The sequence below is a fragment of the Giraffa tippelskirchi genome, chromosome 7 (genome assembly GCF_054371585.1).
Source record: "Giraffa tippelskirchi isolate mGirTip1 chromosome 7, T2T-mGirTip1v1.2.pri, whole genome shotgun sequence".
Taxonomy (NCBI): domain Eukaryota; kingdom Metazoa; phylum Chordata; class Mammalia; order Artiodactyla; family Giraffidae; genus Giraffa; species Giraffa tippelskirchi.
In genome coordinates, this window is record NC_137281.1 from 6999368 (window position 1) to 7019995 (window position 20628).

Genomic DNA, 20628 nt, shown 5'->3' on the forward strand with positions numbered 1-20628 from the left:
CTCCCTTGTGGCTGTCCCCTAACACCAGAAGCTACTCAGGAGCAAGAACTGAGTCTGACCCTTTCCTGGGTCCCTGGGCCTACACAGTCAGACAAGAGAAGGGCTCAGCAAAGGGGTGGGGGAATTAGTGAAAGAGCATGTGACTTTATGGTCCTCACGGCAAACTCCTATGCAACTGTGAAAACCCCTTCTCCAGGAAGCAAGCCTCATCCTGCTCTGAGCCCCCTCCATGACAGTAGTTGCCCCACCTCCAGTCACTGTCTGTGTCTCTCCTACCAAACCTGGCCCAAAGGAGTATCCGAATATGTGGTGAATGAATGAAAAAACGGTTAAATGAATGAGCTGATGTATTGTTCTCTTTGATTGAGAACCCAGGCCTCTCTTTACCTGTTCAGGAAATGTTTTTTTTTATTCCAAGTTTCAACTCAGACAAGCCTTCCTGGACTTCTAGGCTGGGTGGAGTGCCTTCTTTGGGGGCCTACAACGTCCTTGCTATCTCCATGACCACACACACTGTCCCTTTTATGATAATCTGTGCCTGAGTTGGCCTGTCCTGCAACGCATCCCTCCTCCAAATGGGACAGGAAGCCCCTGAAGGCAGGCTTGGGTCTCACTCATCTGTGTCTCCAGTGTCAGCCTGCACAGAGCTGGGCATAGAAGAAGCCTCAGGGAATGTGCCCAGGATAGGGGCAAAGGTAGTGAGAAGAGCAGCAAGGAGGGAAAGAAAGACGCATGAGAAAGAAAAGCAGAAGAAGCAGGAGGAGACAAGAGGGCGCAAGAGGGAGGGAGACAGGAGAGCAACCTCCCTTCCTGGGAGCTCCCGGTGCACTGGGCCCTGTGCTCACACTCTATACAGGTTAATTCACAGCAGCTATGCTGTGAGGCAGGCACCTGGAATCATCCCCTTCAAACAGACGAGCTGAACGAGGCCCAGAGAGGTGATGCCACTTGCCTAGGACCCCACAGTCAGGAGGTGGCCGAGCAGGGATGAACTCAGCTCTGAGCCTGCGTTCTTAACCGCCGGGCTGGGTGGTTTCTCAGGGAGAGTGAGGGGGACCAGAGGGGTGCCCAGGGAACAGGCACACCGGAGACACCTTTCCGCAGTCAGCGCGGACACCTCACCTACCCGGCTGAGGCGAGACACGGCCAGGGAGACGCACGTCTTGAAGTCATCCGGGTTCTTCTTGCAGAGACAGGTGATGAGGCTGACAGCGGCTGTGACCACGCCCTGCAGGGGCAGGAGAGAGGCAGGTCAGGGCCCTCGGGGGACAGGGGCATCGGGGGAGGGGACAGAGGTCCGCGTCTCTACGCCGGCTGGGCAGGCGCTGGGACATGGGGGAAACCCTGGGTGTCAGAAACAGAGGCTGGGATTTTTTCTGAGCGGCGGGGTGAGTGACGGACGTTGGGGACACTGGACAGGATCCCTGGGTGGCCAAGGGGGTGTCGGGGGGGGAGGCAGGGAGGCCCAGGCACTCGGGGGTGCCCGGCGGGGGTGGGTCTTGGGGGCAGTGGCCTCACCATGTGCTGGTCGTTGAGCAGGTGCACCACGCGGGCCGTCCACTCGCCCATGGGCACCAGGTCGGGCGAGGCCTTGTACAGCCGCAGCAGGCACAGGGCCGCGCTCTGCTTCACGCTGTCCATGCTGTCCCTGTGGGGACACAGTGTGTGTGTGGGGTCAGTGCGACCCCAGCCCTGCACACCCCGCTCCTCCTTTCTCACTCCTCCCAGGAAGGATGTCCAGCGAGAGGCGGCATGAGCCTGGTGGACCCAGGAACCCATCTGGTGCTGCCCTCACTGCCCACCGGGCCTCCGTTTCTTCCTCTGCAAAATGGGATGCATCTCAGTAACCTCATGGGGTCACAGGCAGGGCAAGCGTGGCTCTGCACCTTCACTTGGTTACCGTCTGCTTATCTGAGCTCTACTGGGCACCGGGCGCTCCTGTCGGCACATGGCAACCCTATGGACTGTAGCCCGCCAGACTCCTCTGTCCATGGGATTTTCCGGGCGAGAATACTGGACACAGTGGTGGACAAATTGGTCCAAAGTGTGTCCTCAGAGCGTTTACGTTCTTGCCAGGGCAGCCTCATCCTACAACAGATACCGTCCGGGTTCAGTGCTCCAGGGCCAGCCAGCGCAGGAGCTCTGGGGATGGTGTTTAGGACGAAAGCCTCACTGATAAGGCACCAGGTGATCAGAAAACTGAGAGGAAACACTAAATATCTACACAGATGTTCCCGGCAGAGCGAAGAGCCTGTGGAGGCCCCGAGGCAGGTGGGCCTGTGTGTGGGAGCAGCTCGGAGACGGCTTGGCGCCCCCTACAGTCTCTAGGCTGTCTGAATCTTAGGATCAACTCTTTCATTGATTCTTGTATATTCTAAGCTGTCATCTGTTGAAACACTGCCTCTGTTTCGATTCTCTCCCTTTTCTCCTTCTAGAACTCTAAACGGTCTTGTTAGACTTTCTCTATCTCCCCTGATTCTTAGCCTCTCTTAAATTTTTCTCTCTTTGCTTCTCTGGGCTGCATTCTGATTAATGTGTCCAGTTCCTCTGCCTATTTCCAATCCCTGCTTTGGTTCTGTCTACTCTGCCGCTAAACTAAACCACTTATTTTCTTTATGAAAACTCTCAATTCTTTTTTTTGGCTGTATCATGTGGCTTGTGAGATCTTAGTTCCCCGACCAGGGGTTGAACCTGGGCCCTCAGTGACAATGGTGAGTCCTGGCCACTGGGCCATCACAGAGTTCCCTGAAAGCTCCAATTCAACTGTTATTTTCTGTTTTCTTTGTGCTGCCTCTCCTTCTTGGCACCTTGCAGCCTGCATTTAGTGATTTTCGACTGTGAGCTTCTCATGTAACCTGGAGCTTCATCTAGGGAAATCATCGAGGCTTGTAGTGAAGGTGGGTTTCTCCAGAAAAGACTTGTTTGCGTCTGTCAGGCACTAGGGTACTAGCGGTATATGTCACTTTAAACTAAAGCTTGGCTTACAGATCTATGGATGACCCAGGAAAGGGAAAATCAGACTGAAAACCAGAGCTGTGGCCTGTTCCATGCCAAGACTTGAAAGGGGTAACTTTGCCTATCGTCCCTAAGGGGATTTATTTCTAGGTCACCCTCACTTTGAAGTGTGGCCTCTGGAGCCTCTGCTTGAACAAGCTTTGTCTTCTGTTCCTAGAGGCTGCGAGGCCCCAAAACCAATACCCAGGTTCACCCAGTTCAGCAAATGCTCTAAGCAAAATCCAGCTCAAAACACTGACAGTTTTACCTGCTCAAAACACACCAATTGCCTCCCATTTTGATTAGAATAAAATCCAAACTCCACTATGGAAAAACCCAAGTGAACTTTTTGGCCAAAACAATACAAAGCTCATGCCTACCCCAGGGCCTTTGCACTTACTGCTCCTTTTGCTTGGAACACTTTCTCCAATACTTCTGATTGACTGTCTTCTCATCATTCCTGTCTCCAGTTACATGGCACCTCCGTGCAGACATCCTCCCTGAGAGTCTAATTTAAGTAGCCATCCCCCTACCCTGCCACCTGTTTTGTTTTCTTCAGTGTAGCTGTCACTGTCTAAACTCAACTCACTTCTCTGCCTATGCGTTTGCTCTTTGGAGCCCCTCTCAGATGCCAGCTCCCTGAGGGTGGGGACAACTGTTCCCCCAGCTCCCTCCTGCCTCCCAATGCCCAGAAGAGAGCCCGGGACTTTGCAGGTGCTCAAGTAATAGCTGCTCAACGCCCTCCTGCTTTAGAAAGATCACAGGCTGGTCCACTGCCCTTCATGCCTTTCCCTTTTCCACAGCCAACTCCTCTTCCTCACCCAGGTCTCAACCTAATGCCACTTCCTCTGAGAAGCCCTCCGACGCCCAGCCTAGTTCAGATGCTCTCACTAATGCCCTTAGACTCCTGTGCCCCACAGCAGGGTTCTGAGAGGAAGTAACACGTTTCATCCTGCAATTATTCAATCAATGTTTATCCCCCACCTCTGGACTGTGAGCACCGGGGGGATGATGAGCATGTCTGCCTCTGGTCATGGCTACGTCCCCAGCAACGAGCACAGCGCCTCCCACATAGATGCTCAATATATGATTGTTGAATGAATGAATGGAGAAGGGGCAAAAGTTCTGGACGGCTGTCACCGACATAATTTAAGGTCACTGCCTCTTCTTTACCAGATATTAAAGGTCAATCAGAAATTTTGCAAGTTTTATCACATTCAGTGATAGCCCCTTCATTCCTGTGAGCAAAAAGTCATTTAATTCATTTTGCAGGATGGCTACCCACTCCAGTATTCTTGCTGGAGAATTCCACGGACAGAGGAGCCTGGCGGGCTACAGTCCACAGGGTCGCAAAGAGTCAGACATGACTGAGCAGCTAACACTATCATTATATTTACTCCCAGTGTTTCTCATTACTAGATCTGTGCTTCGTATTATTTTTATAAAAAGGTTATTTCACTCCCTCCGTATTGGTTTATCTTATACCATATGGTAACCAAGGTTGTATGAGAGTCAAAGGAAAATGCCTAAGAAACTGTACAAGCCTTTCAATTGCTTCTTATTTGGGACAATACATTTTTCTAGTTCTTATCAAGAATAGTAAGTTATTAATAAATAGTAACAAATTTTCACTTTTTTTAACTGTACTTTTGACCTTATTTTTTCTTATGCTACATAAACAATAATTTATAAATATGAGCAAAAAAAAGGTCAATTAGACAGACATCCCACTGGCTTTGTGGGGGAGCTGCCTTACAAGGCCAAGTCGGACTGGTGAGGTCACAGGAGACAACCACGAGGCTGTCACCAAGCCCAGCATAATCCCCACATCCCAGCCGGGAGACCACGGGCAGGTGACACAACCTCTCTGACCCTCAAACTGGGCTGGGTCTTGTCTAGCCCACCCCACCAGCTGGGTCCCCAACACCTCACCCGGCCACCAAGATGCGAGGGATGTCAGCGGCAAAGGCCTCGCCCATCTCGCGGCTGCCCACGTTGGCGATGCAGTGCAGGGCCAGGCACATGAAGGTGGGGTTGCGGCTGGCCAGGTCATTCTTGATGGCGTTGTTGATGAGCCGGATCAGCTCGGAGTTGGAGTTTACCAGCACCGAGATGAACAGGTAACCCTGGGTGGGGGGAAGGAGGTGGGGGGCTTGGGGCCTTATGGCTAACTGACCCTCAGCCCTGGAGTCTACATTTCTGGCTCCCCCCTCAGACCCAGGGGTCCAGCCCCCAGCCCTCCTCCCCGGACTCACAATCTGCTTCTCCGTGTACTTGTTGGAGCTCAGCAGGTTCACGGCCTCCATGTGCCCAAAGTCGATGTCGTGGCCAAGCAAGAAGATGAAGAGAAGTTTACACACATACTTTTTCTTGCTGTAGCCGTCTAAGGCTTTGTCCCCTGGGGTCAGAGGAAGGAGGACAGGGTGGCAAAAGTAAGAAAGGATCATATTTACAAGTCCCGGGTATTCCAGCCTCCAGCCCGCTCTTCGCGCAGACCCAGGAGACGAGCCCCCGGCCTACCCTTGAACTTGGAGCGGATGTTGGCCAGTTCCTTGTTGATTCTCTTAATCTCCGCCTCCTTGCTCTTACCTGGGAAGGAGAAGGCAAGGTAGGTGAGGAGGGTCCCAGAGAGTTGAGCTGCCTGCCCTCACTTTCTGAGCCAGGACCCTCCCAGGTGGAAGAGCGGATTCTCTCTACCCTGGGGTTCCGATCTGGGGGCTGAAATCAGGCCTGGGACCCCATCTCTATCTGGGAGCTTCAGGGAGGCGAGAACCTTGGCTCAGGGGTCCCTACCACCCAGAGGAAAAGCCTGCCATACACTTTGGAGCGATCCCTGACCCCCTCCATTCTTCTTCCTCCTGTTTCTGTCGCATCCACGGCTCTGCACCAGCCCCCAGCTGAAATAAGCCCCTGGTATGATGAGAATAAATGAATAAAGAGATCGGCTGCCCTCAAGCCGACCCCTAGGACCCTCAACCCCACATCCCCACTGAGCTCAGCGTCTCCTGAAAACCTGCCCTCGGCTTCCTAATTTTACTCATTCACCAGGCCTTGCATCCTGAGCTCCACGCTGCCCTCCCCTGCTGCCACCTGGTCCCTCCTCACAACCTGCCAGTTCTCTCCATACCCCATCCCACCCCCAAAGCCTGGCCCACGGATTCACTTCCTCCCTCTCCCTTACACGTCCATCTGCAACATCCCTACTCTTCTGACAAGATCCACCCAGAGGCGGACTCGAGGGCCTCCCCGGGCCCCACGAGCCTCTGTGCTCCTTGATGCCCAGGAGTCCCCATCGGACCACGATCCGACTGGACAGTGACTGGTCTCGGCCGCCCTCACCGCCGGCTATGTCCCTCCTCCAGCTTCCCAGTTCCACTGGAGCCAAACTTCACTGCTCACTCAGCTCCTCCGAGCAGAGAAACCTGGGTGTCCTCACCCCTCACTTAAGTCGTCACCATGTCCTCTGTTTGACCTTCAGAACATGAGTCCACACAACCTCCACCGAGACCACCTTGTCCAGACCCCATGCCCACCCACCTGGATCACTGCAGCAGCCTCCCTGCCTCCCAGCGCGGGGCCTCCATGCCAGGGTTAGCAAGCCCTCTGGCCCTGCCTGGTCACCCCTCACATCTCGCTGTGTGTCCGGCCTGGCGGGCCTCCGCCAGTTCCAGGGCCACTCCACACGCCCTCCCACCTCCAGGGCCTTTGCACCTGCTATGCCCATCTGTCCACTTCTCTTCTCATCATTTGGGTCTCAGCTCTTGTCACCTCCTCCACACGGCCTTTCCTGGCCAGTTCTTTAAAGGCAATGCTTTATTCTTCTGTTTACTCATTTTAAAAAATGTCCTCCCTGGCACATTTCACATTACATAACCATTTATCTCTCCTGTCAAACCTCGGCTCCCTCTTCATTACAAGCCATCATGAGGGAGTTTCTAGAACAGTGCCCAGCATACAGCAGGTGCTTAATAAATGTCTGGTCAGGACTTCCCTGGTGGTATAGTGGCCAAGGCTCCAAGCTCCCAATGCATGGGGCCTGGGTTTAATCCCTGGTCAGGAAACTAGATCCCACATACTGCAACTAAGACCTGGTACAGTCAAATAAATAAAAATAAATATTATAAAAAATAAAAATAAATGTCTAGTCATCTGAAGGATGGACACTGCTCTGACCCATGGCTTGTGCCCAGGCAACTAGGAGGTTCAAATGAATGAATGGATGAAGGAGCAAGTAAGAGTATGTCCTCTCCTCCTCTTTAGAAATCCTGCCTCACCAACTACTCCCAACTTCCAGGGAAGCTCCCATAAGCCGCACTTCAGCTATCAACTCCTTCAGGAAGCCCCCTTTGATTAGCACCTCCTGATCAGTTCTAAGCAGATGCTAGAGCTGCCTTGTGCAATATGGTGGCAGCTGTCAGCCAGGCAGCTCTCGAGCACCTGAAAGGTGGCTGTTCTCAACTGAAATGAGTAGCTAAGACACGTTTAGAAGACTCAGTGTGGGGGAAAAAAAGGAATGTAAACTAGCCATGAAATTAAAAGACGCTTACTCCTTGGAAGGAAGGTTATGGCCAACCTAGATAGCATATTTAAAAGCAGAGACATTATTTTGCCAACAAAAGTCCGTCTAGTCAAGGCTATGGTTTTTCCAGTGGTCATGTATGGATGTGAGAGTTGGATGGTGAAGAAAGCTGAGCGCCGAAGAATTGATGCTTTTGAACTGTGGTGTTGGAGAAGACTCTTGAGAGTCCCTTGGACTGCAAGGAGATCCAATCAATCCATCCTAAAAGAGATCAATCCTGGGTGTTCATTGGAAGGTCTGATGTTGAAGCTGAAACTCCAATACTTTGGCCACCTCATGCGAAGGGCTGACTCACTGGAAAAGACCCTAATGCTGGGTAGGATTGGGGGCGGGAGGAGAAGGGGACGACAGAGGATGAGATGGTTGGATGGCATCACCGACTCGATGGACATGGGTTTGGGTAGACTCCGGGAGTTGGTGATGGACAGAGAAGCCTGGCATGCTGCAATTCATGGGGTCGCAAAGAGTCGGACACGACTGAGCGACTGAACTGAACTGAAACTATCTCATTACAAAGTTTAAAATATTAATTATTTGTTGTTGTTCAGTTGCTAAGTTGTATCCGACTCTTTACAACCCCATGGACTGCAGCACACCAGGCTTCCCTGTCCTTCAACTATCTCTGGGAGTTTGCTCACACTCATGTCCATTGAGTCAGTGATGCCATCCAACCATCTCATCCTCTATCACCTCCTTCTCCTGCCCTCAATCTTTGCCAATATCAGGGTCTTTTCTAATGAGTAGGCTCTTCGCATCAGGTGGCCAAAATACTGGTGCTTCAGCTTCAGCATCAGTCCTTCCAAGGAATATTCAGGGTTGATTTCCTTTAGGATTGACTGGTTTGATCTCCTTACAGTCCAAGGGACTCTTCTCAAGAGTCTTCTCTAGCACCACAATTCGAAATCATCAGTTGTTCGGAGCTCAACCTTCTTTATGGTCCAACTCTCACATCCATACATGACTACTGGAAAAACCACACAGCTTCGACTAGATCAGCTTTTGTCAGCTAAGTGATGTCTCTGCTTTTTAATATAGATATTTAGTTTTGCCATAGCTTTTCTTTCAAGGAGCAAGTGTCTTTTAATTTCATGGCTACAATCACTGTCTGCAGTGATTCTGGAGCCCAGGAAAAAATGTGCCACTGTTTCCATTTTTTCCCCATCTGTTTGCCATGAAGTGATGCGACCGGACACCACGATCTTAGTTTTTTGAATGCTGATTTTTAAGCCAGCTTTTTCTCTCTCCTCTATCACCTTCATCAAGAGGGTCTTTAGTTCCTCTTCACTTTCTGCCATTAGGGTGGTTTTAAATGAAAAAAAAAAATTCTAAATACTGATTACGTGTTGAATTGATGCTTTCAAATTGTGGTGCTGGACTCTTGAAAGTCCCGTGGACAGCAAGGAGATCAAACCAGTCAATTCTAAAGGAAATCAATCCTGAATATTCATTGGAGGGACTGACGCTGAAACTGAAGTTCCAATACTCTGGGCACTTGATGTGAAGAGCTGACTCACTGGAAAAGACTGTTGCTGGGAAAGACTGAGGGCAGGAGGAGAAGGGGGTGACAGAGGATGAGATGGTTGGATGGCATCACTGACTCAACACGAATTTCAGCAAATTCCAGGAGACAGTGGAGGACAAAGAAGCCAAGCATGCTGCAGTCCATGGGGTTGCAGAGTCGGACACGACTGAGTGACTGAACAACAAGAGTATCAAGTTACATAAATACATTAAAATTAATTTGGCCCATTCCTTTCTGCTTTTGAACAAAAATGTGGTTCCTGAGGAAGTTAAAAACCACACATGTGGCTCACACTCTGGGTAGGACTGCTCTCAGGCTTGCCCGGGGCTCCCCGCACTGTCCGGGTCAGCGCAGCTGTGGTGTCTGGGTCTGCCCCGGCCCCAGACCACACTGGGAACCACCCGAGGGCTGAGTGTGGGCCACTTTGCTAGTAATGACTCCATGTTTCACAGGCTTACTGAGTGGCTGAGCTCAGGAAAGGCAAGAAGACGTGACAAAACACAAAGTGCCTAAAGAGGTACAGTCCTCAGGGAGGGAGGAGGGTCTCTGGGACTCAGGCGATGTAGGGCCAGTATCTCCGTGATGAGGCTGAACCGGCCTGTGCGGCCCCAAAGCCCCTCTGACGCTTCACTTATTAATTACACGTTTCCTGAGCCCTGCGGGGCAGGCTGAGGGAGGCCACGCCGGGCACTGGGTACTACAGAGACCCGGCACCTCTGAGCCTCCCCCGGGCCTCCGGGCCTGGTGGGGTGCAGGCAGCTACCCCCTGCCCACATCTGAGCAAGATGTGCGTGGATGGAGGTCACGGGGGCAGCCCTGGGGCCTTGCTGGTGGCTGCAGAGAGGAGGGGACATTTGAGGAGGGCTGTGAAAAATGAGGCGAGTTCAGGAGCAGTTCACCAGGGAGAACTAAGCCACGCTGCTGAGTGCCAGGGGAGGGTGGCCTGGGCGTCAGGGCAGTGCCCCCCCCGGGGGCGGGGCAGGGGCGGTGACTGGCACTCGCGCACGTGGTGCGCATGCTCCGTTCATTCTCCCAACCTGTGGAACACTCACTCTAATGAGTTGCCTTAAAGCTATTCTGTAGGGACCAGAAAAGGAAAAAAACAAAACAAAACAGTTTTTATAAATGGACCACATACCATACAGTGGCTGCCTAACCTTTACCACAGGTAGATGGAAATCTGAATGGTAATTACATTTCCGACACTAGAGCCCTGGCTTTTGCTTACACCTCTATTAAAAGCTTCAAGAAGCAGACAAAACTAACCGAGGGTGTTGGATGACTGAGCAGTGATCAGGAGGTGCTGAGGAGCTGGGGATGTTTGTTCCTGCACCTGGGGGCCAGTTACGCAGCTGTGTTCAGCTGAGGAAAATTCATCAGATTTTGATGATGGCTTCATTAAAATTCATCACTTATAATCTGTGAGCTTTTTTATAGATACATTATATATATATGTATAACTGAATATATACATATATTTATATAAGAATATATATTAACATGTTTTTATAGTTAAGTATATCAATGACATAAAAGAGACTATCAAACAGATACGGAAAATTTAAAGAATATTCAGGAATTCTTTGGGACTTCCCTGGTGGTCCAGTGGCTTAGACTCCACGCTCCAAACACAGAGGGACCGGGTTCGATACCTGGTCAGGGAACTAGATCCTGCTTGCCGCAACTAAAGATCCCATGTGCTGCAAGTAAGACCCGGCACAGCCAAATAAATAAACATTAAGAGACCTAACCACGGTCCAGTGGGTAAGAATCCACCTTCCAATGAAGAGGACACGGGTTCAATCCCAGGTCAGGGAACTACTAAGAGCCTACATGTGGCAGAGCAACTAAGCCCACTCACCACAGAGCCTGCATGCCACAACTAAGGCCCCAATACAGCCAAATAAATAAATCAAATTTAAAAAAAAGAATTCATGATAGTCAGCTGAGTGAATTATTCAGTAATTCATTTATTATGCTATAGTTGGACATTTCACTCCTTTAATAAAAAATATTAGTGGCTGCTATGTGTAAAAATTAAAAACAAACAAAGAATATTCAAAGTGTATATATGTACATTTCTGTATGTTTTTTTTCTTTAGTCTTTAAATTGTCCACATCTATTTGATATTGTCTTCTGGATCACCAATATATTTTCCTATAAAAGAGAATTCACAGAAAGAACAAAGCATCAAGCATCAGGTCTCCAAAACAGAATGCTCTGTGGCCCTGAGGAAGGGCATTCTGGAAGAGCACATAACCTCTGCAAATATCTAGAGCCCAGGTGCCCAGAGACAGCACCTGGGTGCTGCTGAGGGTAATGCATGGGAGAAAGGGGTTAAAGCCAGCTGTGAGAGAACTGGGCTGCCAGAAGGAATTTTTCATCACTCAGGGCCAGCCTGTGACAGGAGGTGAGCTCCCTGTCACCGGAGGCATGTAAGCACTTCAGGGTGTTTTTTAAAGAGATTCCTTTATTCTGAAACATTCCCTGAGTCAGGCTCAGAGATGTCATACCTGCTCTGCCCTGGGGATGCTCCCTGATTGGAGGGGAGGCTGATAGAGATACCATGGAAAACTTTGACAGAGGCAAACACAGTGAGCGCTGGGAGGCTAGAATCAGATGGGAGGAAGAAAGCTTCCTGGTACCCAGCTCCTAGAATCCTTTTTTTTTTGGTGGCCGCACAGCAGAGCATGCAGGATCTTAGCTCCCTGATAAGGGATCGAACCCGTGCTCCCTGCAGGGGAAGCATGGAGCCCTAACCACTGGACTGCCAGAGAATCCCACTCCTGGGATTTGAGGCTCAAAGGAGAAGGCTGAAATGCACCAGGCAGCAATAAGGGGATGTGTGCTTGCGGTACGAAGGTCAGCTTGTGTGAAAGCCCCGGGGCTAGCCCAGCAGGTGGGGGTAGACTGCGGGGTTCCCTGCAGGTGCTGGGGAGCCATGGGAGGGCAGGGATCTCTTCTGCCTGCAGCGGTTGCTGTGACAGCTGTGCAGGAGGGAACGAGGCCACCGTCTGGCTACAGGCCAGAGCAGGTTACTGCTGAACACTCTAGATGTACCAGGGGACTCCTGGCTGGGGGAGCTGCAGCTTCCCTGAACATGTAACCTGGGGCATCGAGATGGGTCTGTCACTGCCATCAAAGGGATCCTCACCAACCCTGACTGCCATGAACAGACTGTCACGCTTTTACAGCAGTCAGGTAGCCCAGGCACTGTCCGGCGCCTCACTGCCAGGCCCTTCAGTGCCTTCCAGACAACTGCTGCTTACAGTACAAAGGAACAAATGTTTCTCTCTACTAGGATGTGCCCTGCTGTCTCCCACACAAGTCCTGACAGCCCCGAGTCCTCAAAGAGGGTTCTGGGAGATGAGACTGTTGACACTGGGTCCCTGTGAAGTTCACAACATGTTGTCCCCGCTGCGTCCACTAGGGGAGCCACTGGCCACACGCGGCCACTGGGCACTACAAACATGGCTGGTGCCTCTGAGGGACTGGATTCCTAATTTACTTGTAGTAAGTTAAAAATTAAAAACTGATCCTCCACTCAGTTACCGGAAAAGTATGTTTGGAACGACTTGGACCCTTTTGTGACGCTTCTTTTTAACAACAAGTTTCATGAACTATTCAGACAGAGCAAGTTATTTCCAATGAAAATAGAGCTTCTGAGTGGAGAAAGGAACATAAACTGTCTCATTAATCATTGAAAAAATATCGATTACACATTCAGATAATATTTAGGCCATCCAGGGGTAAAGGAAATAAAACATATTAAAGTTAATTTCCCCGGTTTTACTTTTTTAATGTGACTCCTGGAAATTTTAAATGTCTATATGTGGAGGGACCTCGAGATTATCATAGTAAGTGAAGTAACAAATATATGAGAGAGACAAGTATATGATATCACTTATCTGTGGAATCTAAAAAAATGATACAAATGAACTTCTTTATGGAACAGAAACAGACTCACAGACATAAAAGACAAATTTAAGGTTACCAAAGGGGATAGCTGGGAAGTTGGGAGGGATAAATTAGGAGTTTGGGATTAACATATACACACCACTATACATAAAAGAGATAAATAAGAACCTACTGTATACCCCAGGGAACTATACTCAATATCTTATAATATCCTAAAATGGAAAAGAACCTGAAAAAGGATATATATGTGTGTGTGTGTATATATATATATAAAAAAACTCAATTAAAAAACTGAGGTATAGTTAATTTCCGACTCATTGGAAAAGACTCTAATGCTAGGAAAGACTGAAGGCAAAAGGAGAAGGAAGGGGCAGAGGATGAGATGGTGAGATAGCATCACTGACTCAGTTCAGTCAGTTCAGTCACTCAGTTGTGTCCTTGTGTCCGACTCTTTGCGACCCCATGGACTGAACAACAACATCTTTAAAAAAATGTACATATGTGAATTGCCACCAGGTTAGATGTTATCAAAGTCCTCAACTTCCCCCAGAGAGAGTTTTCTCCTTGAGGAACCAAGTCACACCCCGTCATTCCCTGGCTTGACCTCAGCTGCAAAGACCTCCTGAATTGCTTCCCAATACATGAGCGGGGCATGTGCTACTCTGTAAACCCTGGGCCTCTGCCTGGGAACACTGGTTCCCCAAGGGCAGGGGTGGGGGCCCGAGATCAGCGCCAGGGCCCAGGGCAGTCCTGACACAGCGCTCAGCTGCTTCAGCTGTGTCCGACTCTTTGCGACCCCATGGACTGTAGCCCGCCAGGCTCCCCTGGATTCTCCAGGCAAGAATACTGGAGTGGGTTCCCATGCCCTCCTCCAGGGGATCTTCCTGACCCAGGGATCAAACCCGCATCTCTTGCATCTCCTTCATTGGCAGGCAGGTTCTTTACCACTAGCACCACCTGGGAAGCCCCTTGTCCTGACACAGGGGAAGTGCTGAATGCGACTGTGGACCGAGGTCACAAGACACACAGTGAGAGGGAGAAAGGGGGCTCAGGCCTGGATCTGACTGTTGCCGGCATCAAGCCAGTTCCTTCAACACACTGATGCTGGAGCACAACCAAAGTGGGACTCATTCCTTCTGCTGAGTCAAATCCTGTTCCTTCACCGCTTGCTCTGAATCTCTCCCTGGCTCCCATCTGGCCCAGTGTAAAAGCAAAGTCCTTACTGGATCCACTAGTTCCCTCTCTGACCACAGCTCCCCCTCTCCCCCCGCATTCCTATTCCTCAAGCATAGTCCTGCCTCAGGGCCTTTGCACAGGCTGTCTGTGCAACCAAGAATGTCTTTTCCAGATATCTATGGGCCAATTCACCCACCAAATTTTGCTCCAATGTCACCTTCTCAGAGAGCGATTCTGACCAGCCAATACCAGAGCGCCATCCCTGACCTTGTCCCTACACCTCTTCCTTGCTTTATTTTTTCCCAGCACTCCAAACAGCTGAACACTGTATATTTACTTGTGGGTTGGTCCATCTCCCTGCTAGAATGGGAGCACCACAGGGAGGGGACTTTTGCTCACCACTGTGGTCTCATCACTTAGAAGAGTGTCTGGCACTCAATCAGTGCTCACAAAGATAGATTCATTCATTCATTCATTCATTCAGCAAATACCTCAAAAGGGCTCCCACGGGCCAGGCCCTGAAGAAGGTGGAACTGGGGACCCAGGGAGCAATCAGACCAGGATCTGTGTTCCAGGGTTTGGGGAAGACTGCCACAAACAGGATGGGTCACAGTTTGTTGTGAAATGTGCCCCCTTGGAGAGCTTGGGGCACTGCCACAGCCCAGCAGCCACTTCCAGTCCACCACCTGCACTCTCCTCAGGCTTGGGGAGGGCTGGGGCCCTAGAGAGAAGGGAGCCCAGCCCCTGCCTTAGGGAGCTCCCAGCAGATAAGTGTCTGGAGGCCAGACTCCCCCTCCAGACAAGACCTGACCACGCCTTCAGGCTGGGCCTGGCCTCACCCCTCCCTTTCTTATCTGCAGAATGTGCCCTTCCTGGCTGCTCTCCTCAAAGCCTGCCTTCATCCCCTTCTAGATCTTCCCCCCAGCTCCACTGTGCCAATCCTCCAGTAGGATGACTCCACTCTCCTCCTGTCCTCCACCTGCCCCCTGACCCTACTCTTCCCCTCACTCGGGCTTGAAACCCTCTCCAGTGCTCTCAGGACAAATACCATCCTGGCCTCTACCCACCTCCCCAAGGTCAGATTGCATCCCTCTCTGCACCAGCTACACAGGCCTTAGTGCAGAGTCTTGATGAGGCCTCAGGACCTTTGCACATGCTGTCCCTCTGCCTTCAGAAGTCGCCTCCCCTTCCTCTGGCCTGACTAACTCCTCCACATTGCCTGGGCAATACAATAAGACAGCTCCTGTTCTCCAACACCGTGGCCCTCTCCCTCACTGGACTTAGGACAGCTACAATCTTTTTTTTTCACACTGTAAAAAAAAAAAAAAAATTGGGGGACTTTCGTGGTGGTCTAGTGACTAAAACTCCAAGCTCCCAATGCAAAGGGCTTGGGTTCAATCCCTGTCTGGGGAACTAGATTCCACATGCTGCAACCAAGACCCAGTGCAGCCAAATAAACAAATATAATAAATATAAAATTTTTTGATGAAAACAAGAAAGGAGCCAGGATAGGGCTTTTAAACAAGTTGATATCAATTCTGAAAGTAAATTTCACATGACTTTCTGAGGGGCAACAAGATATACCTCCCTGAATGCTTTGTAATATATTTAGATCTGACTTTATGTTACACAAAGAAAATAAAGTTAATGTATCATCAAACAGTGGCATACGTGAAATAAAAGGATTTGCGGTATAGCACAGGGAACTATATTCAACCACAGTGAAGAGAATATGCAAACAAGATACATATATGTATAACTGAATCACTTTGCTGTACACCTGAAACTAACACAATATTGTATATCAACTGTACTTCAACTAAAAAAAATTGAGACACAATTCACATAGCACACAGCATACCACTTGGCAGTGCCATTGAGTGTTTCTTTAGTAGATCCACAGTGCTGTCCATCTATCACCACCATCTAACTCCAGAATATTACCCCCTAAAGAAACCCTGTTCTCATTAGAAGTCACTCCACATTCCACCACCTCCTAGCCCTAGGCAGTCACTCAACTACTTTCTGAGTCTCTAGATTTGCTTCTTCTGCACGCTTCATATAATGGAATCCTACAATATGTCGACTTTTATGTCTGGCTTCTTTCCCTTAAAATGATGTTTTCAAGGTTCATCCATGCTGTAGCCTCTACAGTACTCCATTCTTTTTGATGGCTGAATAATACTCCGTTGTGTGGGTGTCCACATTGTGTGTTTCCATCCATTTGCTGGTGGACATCTGGGTTTGTTTGTGCTCTCTGGCTATCGATCATCGATGATGCTGTATGAACATCCATATACAAGTGGTTGGGAGATGGACAGCTGTAATTTGTATGCAGTTCCTGTCTCCCTCAGGGGCCGGGAGGCTCATGGGGGTACAGACAAATCTGTCCTATCTACCACTGTGTTCCCAGCACCCATGATAAGCTTTGAAACATAGCAGCCATTCAAAACGCACTCAGTGAGAAAACCAAGGACAAGGGGCAACCCTGACTCTCCAGTCCTGGCTCTTTGGGCTAAACGACCTCATTGCCCCCAGGTCGGAGTCTCTCCTCTATCCTCTGGCTTCCCTCTGGGGTCCAGCGGTGACACCCACTTGTTTTCTCTTTCCTTCCCCACCCCCACCATCCAATCCCTTTGCAGATCCTCCAAGATCTATCTCTAACCCAAACACTTCTCACGGTTTCCTTCCCACCCTAGTCGAGTAAATCACCATCTTGCACAGGGACACCTGCAACAGCCCCCTAATTCTTTCCCTGCTTCCATTCCTACCTCCTTGGGTCTATTCTCTATCCAGCAGCCAGAGGAACTATTTTAAAACATCAATCAGGTCCTGTCCCTCCCATGCTCAAAACCTTCCCGCCATCCTCACTTCAGAGAAAGGCCAAGGTGCTCCCCATGGCCCACAAAGCCCTACCCGCTCCCTGTCCCCTCTCTGCCCATATCTCCCACCTCTCCCTCCCTCCCTCTCTTGGCTCCAACCACACAAGCCCCCTCGCTCTTATCTGAACCCTCACCAAGTGTGCTACAACCTCAGGACCTTTGAACACACCATTCCGCTGCCTGGACCCCTCTTGCCGTTAAAATCTGCACTGCTTGCCCCTTCTCAATCTTGTTCCCTTTCCCCTCTTCCCATCCTTATTTTTCTTCACAGCACTAGTCATCTAGTCATCGTCTGTAGTTCTCTGTGTTTATATTTTATTCTCCCTCCTGGCACGAGTGCTCCAAGGGGCAGGAATTTCTATTCACTGTGGTAGCCCTTGTCCCTGGAAGTGTCTGGCACACTGGAGTGATCAAAAAGCATTTGTCAAATGAGAACGAATGAATGAACCTTCAGAGGCAAGATGTTCTGGTCAATGGAGTCAGTTGACAAGAAAATGGAGCCTCCAAGAGGTTGAATGACTTGCCAAGTGTCACAAGGTAGGTGTCAGAGGCAATGCACACCTGCTTCTAACAGCTGCCCCCCACCCCACAACCCCTCAATGCTCCACCACTTTCTTAACAAACATAACCTCCCTCTGCCACTTGATACTCAAGTTTCCATCCTTCTTGCTCGCTGAGCACCTACTATGTGCCAGATCATCCCAGACCTGCTAAATTCTAAAATCATCACTGGGCACTTGCAGAGGCCGCTCCTCAGATTCAGCCAAATAACAAGACCAGGAGCCAAGACATCTAGTGCCTGGAATGTGTGAAATGCCTCACTCACATACAGTTATCATCACAACCCCATCAGGAAGATGCCATCAGCAGTCCCTCCTGACAGATGAGGAAACCAAGAGGTGAAGTCCCTCATTCAAGGTCACAAGGCAAGGGAATGGTAGCGCTCAAACTCAAACTCAAGCCTGGCTGACCCTGGAGCCTGTGCGGATACAGCCTCTGAAGCTCTTGGCAGCTCCAAACACCAACACCCGCTCCCAAGAGCTGGAAGCTGACTTGGCGCCAGGACTTCCATAGTCACGACCATTCTTCCTGCTGGTGAGGGCTGTCCCCATGCTGATGTGGTCAGTGGGGAGAGGGCTCCAGATTCAGGGCTATCCTACCCCCCGACCCATGACCCCTCTGGAACCAGATGTCCCCCCAACCCCTCCCCAGCTTTCCAGATCGCCCCCATGGATTTCTAAGGCTCCACAGGCCCCTTCTTTGAGATCTGAGCTCTCCCCCTTCTGGCACTTCCCCCATGTCCCCACATTATAATGACCTCTCCTTTCCAGGCCCCCCAGCTCCCTGTTCCGGGTTCTCCCAAGACTCTCCATCTGTGCACTCCTCCTCTATGCTCCCCTCAGTAACCCCTCTAGCCCCTTTTCTCCACTGCCCTCCACGTCTCCTAAGCAATCCTCCATCCTGGAGCCCCTCTATGCCTCACCAAGGTCCCAGAGAGTCTTCCCGGTTCCCATCTCTCCTCCCCAAATCCCTGGGACTTTCTGTCATTCTCAAGTCCTCTCTATGAACCAGCTGAGCGCCTCCGTGATCTGTCTAGCCCCTTGGCCTCTATGACCCCCCCTCGCCCAGGCCCTCAAGCCCGGTTCCTTTTAGGTTTCGTGTGTTTCGCGTCCTCCCAGTCCTCTCTGGCCTCCTCCTACTCTACCTCTCCACAGGGTACCCCCACCCACCCTCCCACCCATGCACCTTCTTCCTTTTCCATCTACAACAACAGGGATCTCTCTAATCCTATTGCTAATACGATCCCGCAGCCTTCCTTCCAATCCCAGGGGACACCTCTATGCCCTGTTCCCGGGACTTTACTAATCTCCTCTCTATTAAGACCCTCCGCGACGCCTCTAACCACTCCGCGTCGTCACTTCGAGAGGCACACTATGACACCCTAAGCCCCTCCATTTACCCCCCACACCCTAAAGTTCCCCCTCGTCCAGTGGCCTCTCTCGCCTCTCACTCTATCGCCGCAATGGATTTCTAACCCTTGGGCCCCTCTGTAACCCCCCCGAACCCTTCAATTCCACGCTGTACCCCCCGCCCGGTCTCCCCCGGCCGCGCTCTCACAGTTCCGGATGTCGGAGATGAACACGGCGAGCCCCCGCATCCCATCGCCCTTGGACACGGCCGGCATGATGGCGGTGGCGTCGGCTCCAGGCCTGGCCGGGCAGGGCACGGCACAGCGGGGGCTGGCAGGCGGGGGGGACCGGGAGGAAAGGACCCCAGGCAGCGCTGAGAAGCCGAGCCGGCCGGGGCGGGGGGCGGGCGGGCGCGGAGGGCGGGCTGGCGGGCAGGCCGCGGCTCCGCCCCCGGCCCCTCCCCTCGCCTCCGTCGGCCTGAGCTCTCGGGGCCGCCTATAGGTTGTAATTACTGGCGCTCAGACTCAGGCTCGGCCCCTCCACCTGTCTCATTGGTAGCTGGACAAAGGCGTGCGGCTCCGATTGGTCCAGCGCCCCGCTATTTCCGCTCGAGAGTGGAGGGGGGTGGGGGCGTTGCCCGAGAGACAGGCGGAGTTCGCTGACGTACAGGGGGACCGCCCCCTCCGCTCGGCCGGGTGAGGGACCGATTGGATCCGGGGGCTCTCCCAGACGGGAGGGACGGACGCGAAGGACGGAGGGGGCGTGGACTTGCAGAGGCGGGACTCACGTTGACGGAGGCCAATGGGCGGGTAGATCGCCCCCGCGGGCGTCGCGGATTCGCCGGGCCTGTCCTACTCCCGCCCTCGACTGGGCTGGTGTCGCGGGCAAAGGAGGAGGCGACGATCCGTGGAAAAGGAAGGAGAAAGGGGGGTCGTTCCTCGCCTGGGCTGGGATAGGTGGAGCGGCTCCTGCAATTCCCTGCTGCAGAGGAGTTGGGAGGGGCGGGAGAGCGTGAGGTGCTTACTGCGCAAGCGTCTTTCTCCCCCCCCCCCCCATTTTCCCCCCCTCCTCTCTTCCACCCCCAGACTCCTTAAATCTTCTTCCAGGGAGACGTCCCTACCTCCTCCCCCTCCCTTCTTCCTTACTTTCCCTTCTTTAGCCGCCGAGATGTTGGGACCTAACTTGTCCGGAAGCCTAGTATCCCAGAGCTGAGGAAACAGTAATTCAAGTCTACTCCCATCAAGCAGAGGTTAAAACTGACGTCCAGAGAGGTTGAATGACATCCCCAAGGTCACAGAGCTCTGGAGGATTAAACTATATTCTGGCATTTAACTACTTTCTAATATAAACTACTTTCTAAAGCCAATATGCAATGGCTTTTTCTGTTGTTATTGTTGTTGCAACTGTAACACCATTAAATAGATATCAAATACAAATTGCAAGTCTTTCCACCAGACTTTGAGTTCTTCCTGAACAAGAAGGGGACCTGGTAATGAATGAAGAACGGTGGATAAGGAAAGCAGTCAGTGAACCCGCTTTGTTTGGCCCAACCAACACCGCTTGTCGCCCCAGAGACCTTCCTTGTTAGACTGTATTTGGGGAAGGCAAAACTTCAGAAATTCCAACGCCCCCGGCTATTGAGAAAT

General features: G+C 51.2%; 1 protein-coding gene and 1 long non-coding RNA gene across 17 annotated transcripts in view; both read right to left on the reverse strand.

Moving 5' to 3' along the window:
* AP2A1 (adaptor related protein complex 2 subunit alpha 1) overlaps nucleotides 1-19407 on the reverse strand; it is a 28082-nt gene extending 8675 nt beyond the window's left edge. For 12 of the 16 annotated variants that reach the window (XR_014060765.1, XR_014060771.1, XR_014060770.1 and 9 more), the window contains exons 1-6: nucleotides 19191-19407; nucleotides 5515-5583; nucleotides 5250-5392; nucleotides 4927-5120; nucleotides 1519-1648; nucleotides 1127-1228 (exon numbers count right to left, since the gene is read on the reverse strand). Coding sequence is in view for 6 of the 16 variants with exons in the window: in XM_081515010.1 (XP_081371136.1) it covers nucleotides 1127-1228; nucleotides 1519-1648; nucleotides 4927-5120; nucleotides 5250-5392; nucleotides 5515-5583; nucleotides 19191-19257 (705 nt within the window). In the remaining 10 variants the exon portion in view is untranslated. Of the gene's footprint in view, nucleotides 1-1126; nucleotides 1229-1518; nucleotides 1649-4926; nucleotides 5121-5249; nucleotides 5393-5514; nucleotides 5584-5812; nucleotides 5905-19190 lie in introns of all 16 variants that reach the window. The other 4 variants (XR_014060768.1, XR_014060773.1, XR_014060772.1 and 1 more) reach the window with 1 other exon arrangement.
* On the reverse strand, nucleotides 2495-4491 carry LOC145515228 (uncharacterized). Its single transcript, XR_014060776.1, has 2 exons — nucleotides 4454-4491; nucleotides 2495-3661 (listed from the first exon to the last, which is right to left on the reverse strand). It is a non-coding gene; the product is annotated as an uncharacterized LOC145515228 (long non-coding RNA).
* Nucleotides 19408-20628: the final 1221 nt, after the last annotated feature.